This window comes from Nylanderia fulva, unplaced genomic scaffold, assembly GCF_048542155.1.
Source record: "Nylanderia fulva isolate GAGA-0341 unplaced genomic scaffold, ASM4854215v1 Scaffold32, whole genome shotgun sequence".
Classification (NCBI taxonomy): domain Eukaryota; kingdom Metazoa; phylum Arthropoda; class Insecta; order Hymenoptera; family Formicidae; genus Nylanderia; species Nylanderia fulva.
The window spans coordinates 363,644-379,480 of NW_028190390.1; the positions used below are offsets into that span (position 1 = coordinate 363,644).

General features: G+C 28.9%; 2 protein-coding genes across 5 annotated transcripts; one reads left to right on the forward strand and one right to left on the reverse strand.

The window, feature by feature from the left end:
- Window positions 1-478: 478 nt before the first annotated feature.
- On the forward strand, window positions 479-15,230 carry LOC114945666 (uncharacterized). Of its 4 annotated transcripts, XR_003822457.2 has the most exons (29): window positions 483-1,220; window positions 1,283-1,490; window positions 1,578-1,764; window positions 2,332-2,487; window positions 2,774-2,929; window positions 3,237-3,392; window positions 3,582-3,719; window positions 3,911-4,027; window positions 4,214-4,369; window positions 4,655-4,804; window positions 5,071-5,220; window positions 5,469-5,618; window positions 5,867-6,016; window positions 6,359-6,508; window positions 6,757-6,906; window positions 7,155-7,304; window positions 7,553-7,702; window positions 7,951-8,100; window positions 8,349-8,498; window positions 8,714-8,863; window positions 9,047-9,154; window positions 9,270-9,327; window positions 9,500-9,550; window positions 9,635-9,763; window positions 9,879-9,991; window positions 11,995-12,371; window positions 12,464-12,821; window positions 12,914-13,142; window positions 14,775-15,230. XR_003822457.2 is itself a non-coding variant. In XM_029321943.2 (27 exons), exons 2-27 carry the CDS (start codon window positions 1,139-1,141, stop codon window positions 11,162-11,164), a joined length of 4,431 nt encoding a protein of 1,476 aa, XP_029177776.2. In that variant the 5' UTR covers window positions 479-814; window positions 990-1,138; the 3' UTR covers window positions 11,165-11,608. The 4 variants fall into 4 exon arrangements, 2 of the variants coding, with proteins under 2 accessions (XP_029177776.2, XP_029177775.2); XM_029321943.2 differs by lacking the exons at window positions 11,995-12,371; window positions 12,464-12,821; window positions 12,914-13,142; window positions 14,775-15,230 and adding an exon at window positions 10,199-11,608 and having other exon boundaries at window positions 479-814; window positions 990-1,220; XM_029321942.2 differs by lacking the exons at window positions 11,995-12,371; window positions 12,464-12,821; window positions 12,914-13,142; window positions 14,775-15,230 and adding an exon at window positions 10,199-11,608 and having other exon boundaries at window positions 479-1,220.
- Window positions 11,629-15,721, reverse strand: mah (solute carrier family member mahogany). The gene is made up of 9 exons (XM_085484854.1): window positions 14,788-15,721; window positions 14,192-14,312; window positions 13,920-14,032; window positions 13,665-13,791; window positions 13,454-13,591; window positions 13,251-13,360; window positions 12,897-13,103; window positions 12,475-12,799; window positions 11,629-12,396 (listed from the first exon to the last, which is right to left on the reverse strand). The coding sequence occupies exons 1-9, from the start codon at window positions 14,921-14,923 to the stop codon at window positions 12,003-12,005; spliced, it is 1,671 nt and encodes a 556-aa protein (XP_085340980.1). The 5' UTR covers window positions 14,924-15,721; the 3' UTR covers window positions 11,629-12,002.
- Between the last annotated feature and the right edge of the window lie 116 nt (window positions 15,722-15,837).

A 15,837-nucleotide genomic window follows, 5' to 3' on the forward strand; every position in this document is an offset into this window, starting at 1 on the left:
ATCCAGATCTCATCGTGGAACTATTTTTTTCTTTTTTTTTCATTATTCATCAGTCACAATTTTCTCTCTCATATGAATACATAACGAGTACTTTATCTATTTATGTGTATTACCACCATAATTAGGAGATAATAATTTGCAACATGGTTCAAGATTCTGATTGTACAAATTCTTTGAGATTCAGATGATTCTACAACTTTAATTTTACAGTTTGTACAGAATGATTTTTTAATTTTTTATCAGAGAAAACTTTTTGAATTGTCAAATCTAGAAATACATATTGGCTAAACGGTCCCCTATTTTCTAAAAAAAGTTTATGTCTATTATAAGTAATGGAATAATAGTTTCAGAACTACAATATATTTTGTATTTATTTATATATATTTATTATATTTCGTATTTTAATATAAGAATATTTTTATTATATAGAATGTTGCTTTTATATATATATATGTATATATATATATTGAAAATTTATATGTATGAATCCATGTCGCTATATAATAGCTCTGTGACATATTTTGTAAATTACAAAAGTGCAAACGAGAATGATGCATAAAAATATAAATACATGAAATATATCTGTAATTGCAGGCTCATCTTTCTACTTATTTTTCAAAATAAAGAAGGAAAAATAATCGTAGCATTAGCTAGTACCTGATTGGCTGTGTTCTGTTCGACCACGTTGACGATAGCCAATTACAACGATTGATGTTTGGAGTTTTTCCACTGGGCCAACCAATCAGAAGAGCTCACGTTTGAATCGACCAATTGGCAACGTAGACGACTGACAATGCGCAGACACATTGGACAGGTTTTCAATTTTATCACCCAATAGAAGCCAAGATAAACAATACAATCTTCTAAATGTTTTTAAATTTGAATGTAGGGTGTCAAAAAGTAGAATCTTTCTGGAATTTGCTGGAATGTTCCCTTGATTTTTCCTTCTAGCGTGTATTTCCGCACTAATAATACGTCTTGTAATGCAGATTACTCTGACAAGAATAAAACAACTGTTGTGTAAAAGAAGGAACGCTTGAAAAAATTGTGTGGGGAAACGTAGAAATAAATTAAATCATTTGTATGTTGATAAAGTTTGAAGGTGATAGAATAAGTTTGTGAGAAAATTAAGAAAATTATGACAGAATCAAAAACAACACAAACTACAAAAGTAAAGTTAAAAACTTACATCGTGAGAAAAAGACAACAGGAGCAAACAGGTATGTTTTGATTTTGTTTTGATTTTATATTTATTTTCTCTCATTTTTATATGCTATCTTAGAAAAGAAGTTTGAAGAGGAATGTTTGCATCAGGAAAAAGAACGTGAGCAACATCTGACAGAATTGAATAAATTGAAAGAACAAATCCTCATTTTGGAGAAGGAGCTTTCTGAATATAGAAAGACTAAAGTTTTATTAGTTAAAGAACTCGATATTGTAAACAAACAGTTAATAGAGGTAGAAAAAATTAAAGAAATTAATTATAACAGGTTTGTATCTCGATTAAAATATTGCAAAAGTTACAAAGTACATAATTAATTGCAATAAAAATTTGATCTTTTAATGTTTTGTTGTAGTAATATGCAAGAGATGAAAAAAAATACACAAGAGATGAAAGAAAATACACAAGAGATAAAAGAAGGTGCGCAAGAGATAAACAAAATGTCAGAAGAAGATATTTTATTGCTCAATTATCATAGAGCAGTATCACAAAATAGAGTTATTTGTAATGAATCACTATTGCATACATCTGTATTTCCAAAGGTGAGTAAAATTTTCTGATTTAATCTTAAATAAAAAAATTTTTGATATATCAAATTTTTATGTTAAAATATTTGGTTTCCTTAGCATCATTCAAAGCTACTATCTGTAACAGTTGCGGAGACAACTGCTACAGACAGTGTATTATATGCAATACCTTTGAACAGTAAATATCTCACTGGTCACAAGCACTTGTCACAAGTAGCATATACATCTGCATATAATATAAATCTTTTTCCAATGGTGCTTGTGACCAGTGAGATATTTCCTGTTCAAAGGTATCATATAATACACTGTCTGTAGCAGTTGTGGAAACAAGAAGATTTGTTTCTATCACCATTATATGCAGATGTATGTGTTTTGATTTCCTTAGAAACTATCAAAAACAATGATTACAAACAATGTATTATTTTCTATTTTGATCTTAAATTTTACATGCTTTTGATATCTTAAACTTTAAAAAATTTATTATAAACTAAAATTATTATAAACCATGTATCATTTTCTTTTATAATTTTAAATTTTACATGCATTTGATATATCTCAAAGTTTTATTTTCGGTTTTCTTAGAATCCAGCAAAGACAACTGCTACAGACAGTACATTGCCTAAAAAGAATGTATTGGTACCTGCGGTACCTTCAGGCAGGAAACACTGGAAACGTAAAATAGCATTGCAAAATCAAGATTTTGTTCCATCACCATCATGTGCAGATGTATCTGAAAGTGTGAGTAAAATATTCTCTAAATTTAATCATAAATTTTATATGACATATTTGTGATTTGATATGTATATGATATATTTGTACAATATGTGTTCTGATTTTCTTAGTATCTATCAAAAACAATGATTACAAACAATGTATTATTTTCTATTTTGATCTTAAATTTTACATGCTTTTGATATCTCAAACTTTAAAAAATTTATTATAAACCATGTATCATTTTCTTTTATAATTTTAAATTTTACATGCATTTGATATATCTCAAACTTTTTATTTTCGGTTTTCTTAGAATCCAGCAAAGACAACTGCTACAGACAGTACATTGCCTACAAAGAATGTATTGGTACCTGCGGTACCTTCAGGCAGGAAACACTGGAAACGTAAAATAGCATTGCAAAATCAAGATTTTGTTCCATCACCATCATGTGCAGATGTATCTGAAAGTGTGAGTAAAATATTCTCTAAATTCAATCATAAATTTTATATGTATATGACATATTTGTGATTTGATATGTATATGATATATTTGTACAATATGTGTTCTGATTTTCTTAGTATCTATCAAAAACAATGATTACAAACAATGTATTATTTTCTATTTTGATCTTAAATTTTACATGCTTTTGATATCTCAAACTTTAAAAAATTTATTATAAACCAAAATTATTATAAACCATGTATCATTTTCTTTTATAATTTTAAATTTTACATACATTTGATATATCTCAAACTTTTATTTTCGGTTTTCTTAGAATCCAGCAAAGACAACTGCTACAGACAGTACATTGCCTACAAAAAATGTATTGGTACCTGCGGTACCTTCAGGCAGGAAACACTGGAAACGTAAAATAGCATTGCAAAATCAAGATTTTGTTCCATCACCATCATGTGCAGATGTATCTGAAAGTGTGAGTAAAATATTCTCTAAATTCAATCATAAATTTTATATGTATATGATATATTTGTACAATATATGTGTTTTGATTTCCTTAGAGTTATCAAAGACAATTATTATGAATATTATACATTTTCTATTTTAATCTTAAATTATTTTACATGCTTTTGATATATCAAATTATTATGTTTGGTTTCCTTAGAATTCAACGAAGAAAGCTGCTACAGACAGTGCATTGCCTACAGGCAGTGCATTGCCTACAGGTACTGCATTAGTACCTGCGATACCTTCAAACTGGGATGTTTTTCTATCACAATTACGTACAAATATAGTTGCAAATGTGAGTAAAATATTTTTTAAATTTAATCTTAAATTTTATATGTATTTGATATATTTGTATGATATATGTATTTTGATTTCCTTAGAGCTATCAAAGACAATTATTATGAACAGTGTACATTTTCTATTTCAATCTTAAATTTTACATTTTACTTTTGACATATCTTAAACTTTTATGTTTGGTTTCTTTAGAATTTAGCAAAGAGAATTGCTACAGACAGTGCATTGCTTGCAGGCAATGCATTAGTACCTGCGATACCTTCAAACAGCAATTTGTTTCTATCACAATTTTATAAATATCTTGATAGTGTGAGTAAAATATTTTATAAATTTAATCTTAAATTTTATATATCTTTGATATATTTGTGCGATATATGTGTTTTGATTTCCTTAGAGCTATCAAAGAATTATTATGAACAGTGTACATTTTCTATTTCAATTTTATATTTTACATTTTATTTTTGACATATCTTAAACTTTGTTTGATTTCCTTAGATTTTAGCGAAGAAACCTGCTACAGACAGTGCATTGCTTACAGGCAGTGCATTAGTACCTGCGATACCTTCAGGCAGAAAACATTCAAACCGTGAAATAGCATTGGAAAATCAAGATTTTGTTTCATCACCATCATATGCAGATGTATCTGGAAGTGTGAGTAAAATATTCTCTAAATTTAATCTTAATTTAAATTTTAATGTATATATATATATATATATATATATATATATATATATATATATGATAATTATATGTATATAATATATTATATGTATATTATTAAATTTTATATGCATATGATATATTTGTACGATATATGTATTTTGATTTCGTTAGAATCTATTAAAAATAATTATTATAAACAATGTATCATCTTCTATTTTAATTTTAAATACATGTTTTTGATATATCTCAAACTTTTATGTTCGGTGTCTTTAGAATCTAGCAAACACAATTGCTACAGACAATGCATTGACTACAGTTAGTGCATTGGTACCTTCAGGCAGGAAACACTCGAAACGTAGTAAAACAGCATTGCAAAATCAAGATTTTGTTCCATCATCGTCATATTCAAATGTATCTGAAAGTGTGAGTAAAATATTCTCTAAATTTAATTTTAATTTAAATTTTAATGTATATGATATATTATATGTATAGGATATATTATATGTATATGATATATTATATGTATATTATTAAATTTTATATGTATATGATATATTTGTACGATATATGTATTTTGATTTCGTTAGAATCTATTAAAAATAATTATTATAAACAATGTATCATCTTCTATTTTAATTTTAAATACATGTTTTTGATATATCTCAAACTTTTATGTTTGGTGTCTTTAGAATCTAGCAAACACAATTGCTATAGACAATGCATTGACTACAGTTAGTGCATTGGTACCTTCAGGCAGGAAACACTCGAAACGTAGTAAAACAGCATTGCAAAATCAAGATTTTGTTCCATCATCATCATATTCAAATGTATCTGAAAGTGTGAGTAAAATATTCTCTAAATTTAATCTTAATTTAAATTTTAATGTATAGGATATATTATATGTATATGATATATTATATGTATATTATTAAATTTTATATGTATATGATATATTTGTACGATATATGTATTTTGATTTCGTTAGAATCTATTAAAAATAATTATTATAAACAATGTATTATCTTCTATTTTAATTTTAAATACATGTTTTTGATATATCTCAAACTTTTATGTTTGGTGTCTTTAGAATCTAGCAAACACAATTGCTACAGACAATGCATTGACTACAGTTAGTGAATTGGTACCTTCAGGCAGGAAACACTCGAAACGTAGTAAAACAGCATTGCAAAATCAAGATTTTGTTCCATCATCATCATATTCAAATGTATCTGAAAGTGTGAGTAAAATATTCTCTAAATTTAATCTTAATTTAAATTTTAATGTATAGGTGATATCATATGTATATGATATATTATATGTATATTATTAAATTTTATATGTATATGATATATTTGTACGATATATGTATTTTGATTTCGTTAGAATCTATTAAAAATAATTATTATAAACAATGTATTATCTTCTATTTTAATTTTAAATACATGTTTTTGATATATCTCAAACTTTTATGTTTGGTGTCTTTAGAATCTAGCAAACACAATTGCTACAGACAATGCATTGACTACAGTTAGTGCATTGGTACCTTCAGGCAGGAAACACTTGAAACGTAGTAAAACAGCATTGCAAAATCAAGATTTTGTTCCATCATCATCATATTCAAATGTATCTGAAAGTGTGAGTAAAATATTCTCTAAATTTAATCTTAATTTAAATTTTAATGTATAGGATATATTATATGTATATGATATATTATATGTATATTATTAAATTTTATATGTATATGATATATTTGTACGATATATGTATTTTGATTTCGTTAGAATCTATTAAAAATAATTATTATAAACAATGTATCATCTTCTATTTTAATTTTAAATACATGTTTTTGATATATCTCAAACTTTTATGTTTGGTGTCTTTAGAATCTAGCAAACACAATTGCTACAGACATCTTCTATTTTAATTTTAAATACATGTTTTTGATATATCTCAAACTTTTATGTTTGGTGTCTTTAGAATCTAGCAAACACAATTGCTACAGACAATGCATTGACTACAGTTAGTGCATTGGTACCTTCAGGCAGGAAACACTTGAAACGTAGTAAAACAGCATTGCAAAATCAAGATTTTGTTCCATCATCATCATATTCAAATGTATCTGAAAGTGTGAGTAAAATATTCTCTAAATTTAATCTTAATTTAAATTTTAATGTATAGGATATATTATATGTATATGATATATTATATGTATATTATTAAATTTTATATGTATATGATATATTTGTACGATATATGTATTTTGATTTCGTTAGAATCTATTAAAAATAATTATTATAAACAATGTATTATCTTCTATTTTAATTTTAAATACATGTTTTTGATATATCTCAAACTTTTATGTTTGGTGTCTTTAGAATCTAGCAAACACAATTGCTACAGACAATGCATTGACTACAGTTAGTGAATTGGTACCTTCAGGCAGGAAACACTCGAAACGTAGTAAAACAGCATTGCAAAATCAAGATTTTGTTCCATCATCATCATATTCAAATGTATCTGAAAGTGTGAGTAAAATATTCTCCAAATTTAATCTTAATTTAAATTTTAATGTATAGGATATATTATATGTATATGATATATTATATGTATATTATTAAATTTTATATGTATATGATATATTTGTACGATATATGTATTTTGATTTCGTTAGAATCTATTAAAAATAATTATTATAAACAATGTATTATCTTCTATTTTAATTTTAAATACATGTTTTTGATATATCTCAAACTTTTATGTTTGGTGTCTTTAGAATCTAGCAAACACAATTGCTACAGACAATACATTGACTACAGTTAGTGCATTGGTACCTTCAGGCAGGAAACACTTGAAACGTAGTAAAACAGCATTGCAAAATCAAGATTTTGTTCCATCATCATCATATTCAAATGTATCTGAAAGTGTGAGTAAAATATTCTCTAAATTTAATCTTAATTTAAATTTTAATGTATAGGATATATTATATGTATATGATATATTATATGTATATTATTAAATTTTATATGTATATGATATATTTGTACGATATATGTATTTTGATTTCGTTAGAATCTATTAAAAATAATTATTATAAACAATGTATCATCTTCTATTTTAATTTTAAATACATGTTTTTGATATATCTCAAACTTTTATGTTTGGTGTCTTTAGAATCTAGCAAACACAATTGCTACAGACAATGCATTGACTACAGTTAGTGAATTGGTACCTTCAGGCAGGAAACACTCGAAACGTAGTAAAACAGCATTGCAAAATCAAGATTTTGTTCCATCATCATCATATTCAAATGTATCTGAAAGTGTGAGTAAAATATTCTCTAAATTTAATCTTAATTTAAATTTTTATGTATAGGATATATTATATGTATATGATATATTATATGTATATTATTAAATTTTATATGTATATGATATATTTGTACGATATATGTATTTTGATTTCGTTAGAATCTATTAAAAATAATTATTATAAACAATGTATCATCTTCTATTTTAATTTTAAATACATGTTTTTGATATATCTCAAACTTTTATGTTTGGTGTCTTTAGAATCTAGCAAACACAATTGCTACAGACAATGCATTGACTACAGTTAGTGCATTGGTACCTTCAGGCAGGAAACACTCGAAACGTAGTAAAACAGCATTGCAAAATCAAGATTTTGTTCCATCATCATCATATTCAAATGTATCTGAAAGTGTGAGTAAAATATTCTCTAAATTTAATCTTAATTTAAATTTTAATGTATAGGATATATTATATGTATATGATATATTATATGTATATTATTAAATTTTATATGTATATGATATATTTGTACGATATATGTATTTTGATTTCGTTAGAATCTATTAAAAATAATTATTATAAACAATGTATCATCTTCTATTTTAATTTTAAATACATGCTTTTGATATATCTCAAACTTTTATGTTTGGTGTCTTTAGAATCTAGCAAACACAATTGCTACAGACAATGCATTGACTACAGTTAGTGCATTGGTACCTTCAGGCAGGAAACACTCGAAACTTAGTAAAACAGCATTGCAAAATCAAGATTTTGTTCCATCATCGTCATATTCAAATATATCTGAAAGTGTGAGTAAAATATTCTCTAAATTTAATCATAAATTTTATATGTATATGACATATTTGTGATTTGATATGTATATGATATATTTGTACAATATGTGTTCTGATTTCCTTAGTATCTATCAAAAACAATTATTATAAACCATGTATTATTTTCTAGTTTAATATTAAATTTTACATGCTTTTGATATATCTCATACTTTTATGTTTGGTTTCTTTAGAATCCAGTGAATATTATTGCTACAGACAGTGCATCGCTTACAGAGAGTGCATTGGTACCTTCAGGCAGGGAACATTCAAAAATAAGTGAAATAGCATTGCAATGTGAAGGTTTTGCTCCATCACCAATATATGCAAATGTATTAAAAAATGTGAGTAAAATATTCTCTGAATTTAATCTTAAATTTTATATTTGATGCATTTGTATGATATTATGTTTTAATTTCCTTAGAAGCTATAAAAGACAATTATTATGAACATTATACATTTTCTATTTTAATCTTAAATTTTACATTTTACTTTTGACATTAAACTTTTATTTTCGGTTTCCTTAGAATCCAGCAAAGACAGCTGCTACAGACAGTGCATTGCCTACAAGCACTGCATTAGTACCTGCGATACCTTCAGACAAGAATGCTTTTCTATCACAATTATATAAACATGTACTTGAAAGTCTGAGTAAAATATTTTCTAAATTTAATCTTATATTTTATATGTATTTGATATATTTGTGTTTTGGTTTCTTTATACTCATTAAATGTGGTTTGGTTTCCTTAGGCGCTACTGAGTACATCTCTCAAATTGCCTTCAAACTTCAAATTAGCACAATTACCTAGTAAGTATACAAAAATAATTTGCTCTAAAAAACTAGTATATGTATAAAATTATGTTTGCAGAACATAATTATATGCATACATACGTTATATCATACATATGTTATAATTCGCAGTTTAACTGATAGAAACTATATTAATCATGAAAATTTCGTCATATTCATGTCTATACAGATAATAAAAACGTTAGGGAACATGGCCACAGCAATGAGTTTAATAGAAGACGTAAGTGAATAAATTCTCATTGAGGAAAGCATTTTCTGATCCTTATACATTATAAAATAGACATTCTATTTTTGTTCCCATTAGAAACGAATTTGTATGCGCCAACGCAGCATTCATTAGTCCCATTTGGAAATATGAGTGGCAACTTTGATCACAAACATGTCTTATCATTGAATAACTCCTTAGAACAAGTGAAGAAACGAAAATCTAATTGTAAGTCACAGAATAAGATGCCATTAAAAGTATTTAAGTGTCAAATAAATACTTTGTTTTATAAACTATAGATTTTAATAGTTAGTTTTATACATACAATTTAATTTTTTCACAGTCATATCTACAGTTGATGTTACTAATCCATGCTCGTCGAAAGAAAATAGAAATATTAACAAACAAGATAAATATGGTGTTAATTCTATTGAGACTCAACAGCGACCTCACGTTGTAAGTATATTATTATAATTAATTAAAATTAATTTATATAAAAAAAATATATATTATACTTTTTCCTTGTACAAAAATATTTTTCTAATGTAAAAGTAACAGTCTACAATTCTCTTTCAAAAATTCCAACATTTTGTATGCAACAACTTAATTTTTGCATATATTTGTGCATATTTTTTTAATTTTTATTTTTATCTGTTAATGAAGGATGTAAGAAGAGGCGGAATTACTGCTAGTTATCCTTATTTACGGCCCAATGTTCAATTGCCACCTAATCTCCATCAATTTTCTCCTATGTTCCCTGGTGTCAATGTCAACTTACAAAATTGTCCTACTTATGCAAACTCTTATGTCAGATTAAATTTTAAGCCTCCTTTAACTTGTGCCAACCAAACTCCTTTTCCTCCTTACGTCAGTATTTCTGATATCAATCATCCTTATCATCCCATTTACACTATGCCTCATATCCAACCATCATTTACTTGTGCTTCTGCCAGTACTTCTGCCAGTACTTCTCATATTGCATCATCTTATTTTTTCTCTCCTACTTTTACTAGTACCCCTTGTAGAACTCCTTTACCTCCTTATGCTGTCAATCCAACTCCTGTTTTGACTACTCGTTCTTATGCTAGTAATAATCCAGGTTCTTCTATTATTACTTCTCAACCATCTGTTTTTATCAATCCATCTTCCTGCAAGCGACGGTATCCTTGTAACTCTTCTGTCACTTCTTCTGTTACTTCTGTTACCGATTCATCTTCTTCTTTGCGTCCTTTGATCGATGTCAATACCTCTTATGTCAGTCCAGCTCTTTTGCCTCCTACTGGTTCTAGTACCTCACATGTCAATTCATCTGTGCCTCCTATTACTTGTTCTACTATCTCTCATGTCAACCCATCTTCTTCTGTTACTCAAGCTAATACTAATACCAATTTACCTCCTTCGCCTGAGGTCTTGATTATTAAAGAAATCTCTTGTGCTAATCCAGTTTTGCCTCCTGTTACTAGTTCTAGTACCTCTTGTATCAATTCTTCTTTGCCTCGTATTACTTGTACTAGTACCTCTCATGTCACTTCATCTCCTTCTGTTACTAAGACCAATACTTCTCTGTATTCTCGTATTAATATTAGTTGCTCTATTGTTAATCCATCTTCTTCGTCTTCTTCTAGGTAATACCTTTTATATCAATTCATCCTTTTCTGTCACTTTTGCGCTGGTACCTCGTATATTAAAATATTTATCTTCTCTTTCACTTCCTCAGCAATTCTTATATCAATCCGTATTTACCTTTTCTTGTCCTTAATGTCGCAATTAACAAAGCAAACCACAATACATCTCCTTTAGTAACTATGAAAGGACTCCAATGTCTTTCGTGTTGATTCACCTTCATTGACTTCTAATTATTGACACCAGTACCTTCAGTACCATGTTTCATTCATTAAGCAATTGTACATGCAACCTGACAGATGGGCTTCTTTCTAAAGATGGACTTCTTATTAAGAATATACTAGAACGGCATATTTGACTGTTATATTTGAGACGCTGGAATTTGTGTTAAAAAAATAGGAATACAATGTTAATTCTAAGTCAAATAAATCATAATGTTTTTAAAATTTATTTTCATGCATTTGTATGCATTTAATTTAACATAACTACCTAAATTTATCCAATTTATCTTATCTAGAAAAATCTCACAAATAAAATAATTTTAATTCGAAATAATAGTACATTATTATTCTGAAAAAAAATTACACAAGATGCAAATGTAAATAAGTGTGATGTCCTGTTCTAAGTTTGCTATATATGTACCTGTATGTTCTCAAAAGTTGATATATATGATGAAAAGATTGATACGCGTTCTCAAGCAAAAGGTAAACTTTTTTTTTAAAGAGAATATGAAAACTTCCTCTTTAAGGAACACAATTTTTTAATGAATTGTATCTTCAAGAATGTGTGTAAAAATATAATATTAATTGTATATATAATAAAATGAAATTTTGCAGGTAGAAGCTTAATTCATGGTGGCGTTGATGATGCACGGCGGCGTGAAACGCACGTAACGTACGGTGTTCCAGATGTTGACATACGTCGAAGACAGCGTGATCGCTACGCCAATCGTTACTATGAAACAGCCGAGATAATTAATCACCCTCTCGAAAGCCCACAACTCTTTCCTGTTCACGGACTCTTGTCGTGGATCATCATCTACGGATTTTGCGAATCGACTCGGGGTTGGTTCTGTCGCGTCGACGAGAAGCGGCCGATGATCATCCTGATGAGCGCTAATCATCGGGATTTGAACGATATCCCTTTTCTCTCCCTCATCCTCGTCGTAGCAATCAACAAATTCGCTCGAACACGAATTCGTCTCGTCCTCCAGGTCGTCGAAGTAGAGATATGCGTAGCTGTTGTCAAAAATTTAACATGGAAATATGTATTTTCTTCTTTTCTAATTTTAATTCCTCTATTTAGGTAATACGTACCTGCGAGGATGATTTGTGGCACTTAGGAAACCGTAATAGATTGAACGCGAATGAGCTCCGGAGTCCGTCGAAGGTTGCTCTTCGCCGTTGAATCTCTTGCGAGAACCCAAGTGGACCTTTCCTTCGATGCTTGATGCCTGAATCGACCTGCCTTCCAAAACCAACGCTCGGCTATATATCAAAGGAGGCAACACGAAGACCAGCGAGCCGGTTAATGATCCACCGATGAGGGCCATGATGATGTCGAATCGTGATACCGATTCGCCTACAGCCACACTAAGCAAAACCACCGCCGATCTCATGGCGCACCGCTTCCATCCAAATGCTGGAAGAATTCAACATATAATGCAAGAATGATTTCATTAATTAATTAATTGAATTGTAAATTATTTCTTGAATAAGTAAATAATTGTGCTGCTTACTTCTCCGCACGTTCCAGTGATCTTCCAGATGTTGGAAAAGTGCTGAGTAGCCGATTACGCTGGAGAAGCATAGCTGAAGAGCTGCTAATAGGATAGCGATGTTGGCGACTGATCCTGACGGCATGACTTCGAGAATATTGGCTGTCGTATTACCACCGTACTTCCACACAGCTAGACAAACAGTAACGACGAACAAAGATCCGCTTGCTGAAAGAAAAAAAAGTTAATGCAAAGAATAGCAGACAGGTATATTATTTATTTTATGAAATAAGATTTGATATTAAAATCAATAATCATGAACAGTTATTATAAATGAACTGAACTGAAATAACTGACAGAGATAAAAATGTATACTTAAGAAAGAGTAAAATATGGCTCTGTTGATGTCTCGTGGCTGACGCATATCGACTTGTATCGTCATCAAGGTAGGATGCACGTCGAATTGAAAGGCCAGCATGCCGTATCTGAACATTTATTCAAATTGCTAATTTTTTTCTCAATGTAATCAAGATTCTTGATACAGATTATTTTATTTGAAATAAGATCTGTGTGTATACCCGGAAATAAATTTATCCCACGTTGGTGAAGCGACTATTGGCGCAAAGTTGGACGATGTTCGATCATCAGTTATGATACTCCACCATACTAATATTGCTGTTAAAGTAACCGCGATACTGGAGCACGTTGCCACCCATCTATAAAAATAATTAAAAATTATTTATAAAATAATTATTATAATATACGTAGTAAATAGTTTTTATATCTCACTTCATGTCTCGCGGACTGCCCAGCCACATCAAAGGACAAAGTAAAATGCCGACTACTAGCAACCAATAACAAAAAGAGAGATCAAATCCCGATATTTTGAGCCCGAATAGATGTAGATTTTGGGAAGCTGAAAGACAAATTTAACAAAATATATATACCATTGAAAAATAACACGAGAAAATATTATAAAATTTTAAAGCGAGACGAAAATTTCTACTTTTTCTATTAGTATAATAGGTGTTATCTATTATTTACCAACTAGCAAATTCGGAATACCGCAACCGAAAACTGTCAGATCTAAGAGCAGAGTGACGATGGATCGTGCACGTGGTCCCATCGTCAATTCCGTCACAGCTGCGAGAGGATAGCTGCAATTTTAATCTCTCGTTGAAGAATGTTAATAGATGGATGTGAGAAAGATGTCTAAAATACGTTTTAAAACTTTATGATGCCTATATATAGACACATTTTAAACAGTTCAATTTTAGTTCAGAAAGAGACGAGAGAGAGAGAGAGGGAAAAGATACCGATTTTTTCGTGAAATCCGTGGATCCAGAGTACTCGCGATGATCCATGACTTTCCCAGTAGAATAGCCGTATAAATTTGTAAACCGAAAACAATGAGCACCAGAGGAATCCCATACAGCCCTAATAATATATAAGACATATATATTATATATACTTTTTATTAATATATTATTAAAATTTTACACAATGTCCCTTTTTCTACATATAAACATTGTATTATAATAATCTATCAAAGTGTGTATAATTAAGGAATTACATATAGAGAAATTGTTTTTAAAAAATTGGATTTTCATATTACTAGCATAGAAATCATCAATAATTATTACTGATATTTTTTATTAATTAACTTATCGCATATAACATTGCAAATGTATACAATCCATACAAATGCTTATATCGCTTACAACTAATCGATTCTTCAAGTACATATTTTTTTATATTTAATTTTTAACTCTGCGACAAATATTTTTAATCTGTGTAATTATAGAATCACTCAGTTTTTTCTTTTTACCTCGCAAAATATCTCATATAGCCTTCTCTTACTCGATGAATATTTCAACACAATTTTTTCCTCTTTTAAAGCGCCAAGACTCACCACACTGGATGATCGAACGCGGTAGCGCGATTATGGGGAACACACCGAAGATGTCGACGATGCACAGAGTGGCGAAGAACAACGATAATCCCGAATTCGCGTCCCTCCAACACAAAGGAGTGCTTTCGTGGTTCATGCTGCGGAGATGTTGTTCACGACACGTCCATCGCAATGAGAGTCCGGACCGGTTCTTCGCAGGCTCAGGTCGCCAGCGCGCGACCACCGTAATTTGATACACCGAATCGAGTATGGATCGGCTTACCACCGGGTGCGAGAGCCGCGAGGAAGACCTACAATATATGCGACTTTCAAGTCGAGCAAGCTGTCGTGAAGCAAATCATAACGCGTTCACTCAAAACGCATAATCTCTCTTCAAGTTTTAATTCATATTTGTCAATCTATACCATGTATGCTACAAGTTTTTATTTTAACGAAGCGCAAAATTTTCTTAAAATAATATTAATATATATATATAAAATGAGAGATTATGGAATTATTAAGAAGAAAAATAAGAGAACTGAATAAAAAAACATTTGTATGAATTATGTACATTTGTTATATTATTATATGCAATAAGTTAATTAATAAAAAGTATTTGATAATTGATTTCTTCTAATTATCTATCTTAATCTAATATAATCAAAGCGCGAAATTTTTTTGTTATATAATTTTGTTGTTTTTTTTTTTTTTTTTTAAATAAAGATCTCAATAGATGATTTATGTATGTTTATCTATTATTTAAAAAATATGTATTGTGTTTTTTTTAATGTATTTTGCATACACAATTATCAAGTCGTGGTAATTATATTGATAAGCGTATTGAAATTTTAAAAAATTGAACTGAAATATTCTAATCTATAAACAATTAATCGTTAATTTTATCATTTTTACATGTTGAAATAAAAACATTAATACAATAATAATTGTACGAATACATTTTCGCAATAATTACAGATATTCGCGCGCGCGCTTTTAATGAAAGTGTAAATCTTGATATGAACACACTAGTAATAACACTATAAGAATTTTTATACTTAAACAAAATGTTGT

Bases quoted from the DNA above. Each gene is read 5' to 3' on its own strand.
- LOC114945666 (XM_029321942.2), top strand. From the start codon at position 1,139: ATGACAGAATCAAAAACAACACAAACTACAAAAGTAAAGTTAAAAACT. The intron at 3,720-3,910 runs GTGAGTAAAATA...TGGTTTCTTTAG, and splicing joins GTACAAATATAGTTGCAAAT to AATTTAGCAAAGAGAATTGC. The intron at 9,551-9,634 runs GTAAGTGAATAA...TGTTCCCATTAG, and splicing joins CAATGAGTTTAATAGAAGAC to AAACGAATTTGTATGCGCCA.
- mah (XM_085484854.1), bottom strand. From the start codon at position 14,923: ATGAACCACGAAAGCACTCCTTTGTGTTGGAGGGACGCGAATTCGGGA. The intron at 14,313-14,787 runs GTGAGTCTTGGC...ATATATTATTAG, and splicing joins GCGTTCGATCATCCAGTGTG to GGCTGTATGGGATTCCTCTG. The intron at 13,792-13,919 runs GTAAATAATAGA...TTTGTCTTTCAG, and splicing joins TATTCCGAATTTGCTAGTTG to CTTCCCAAAATCTACATCTA.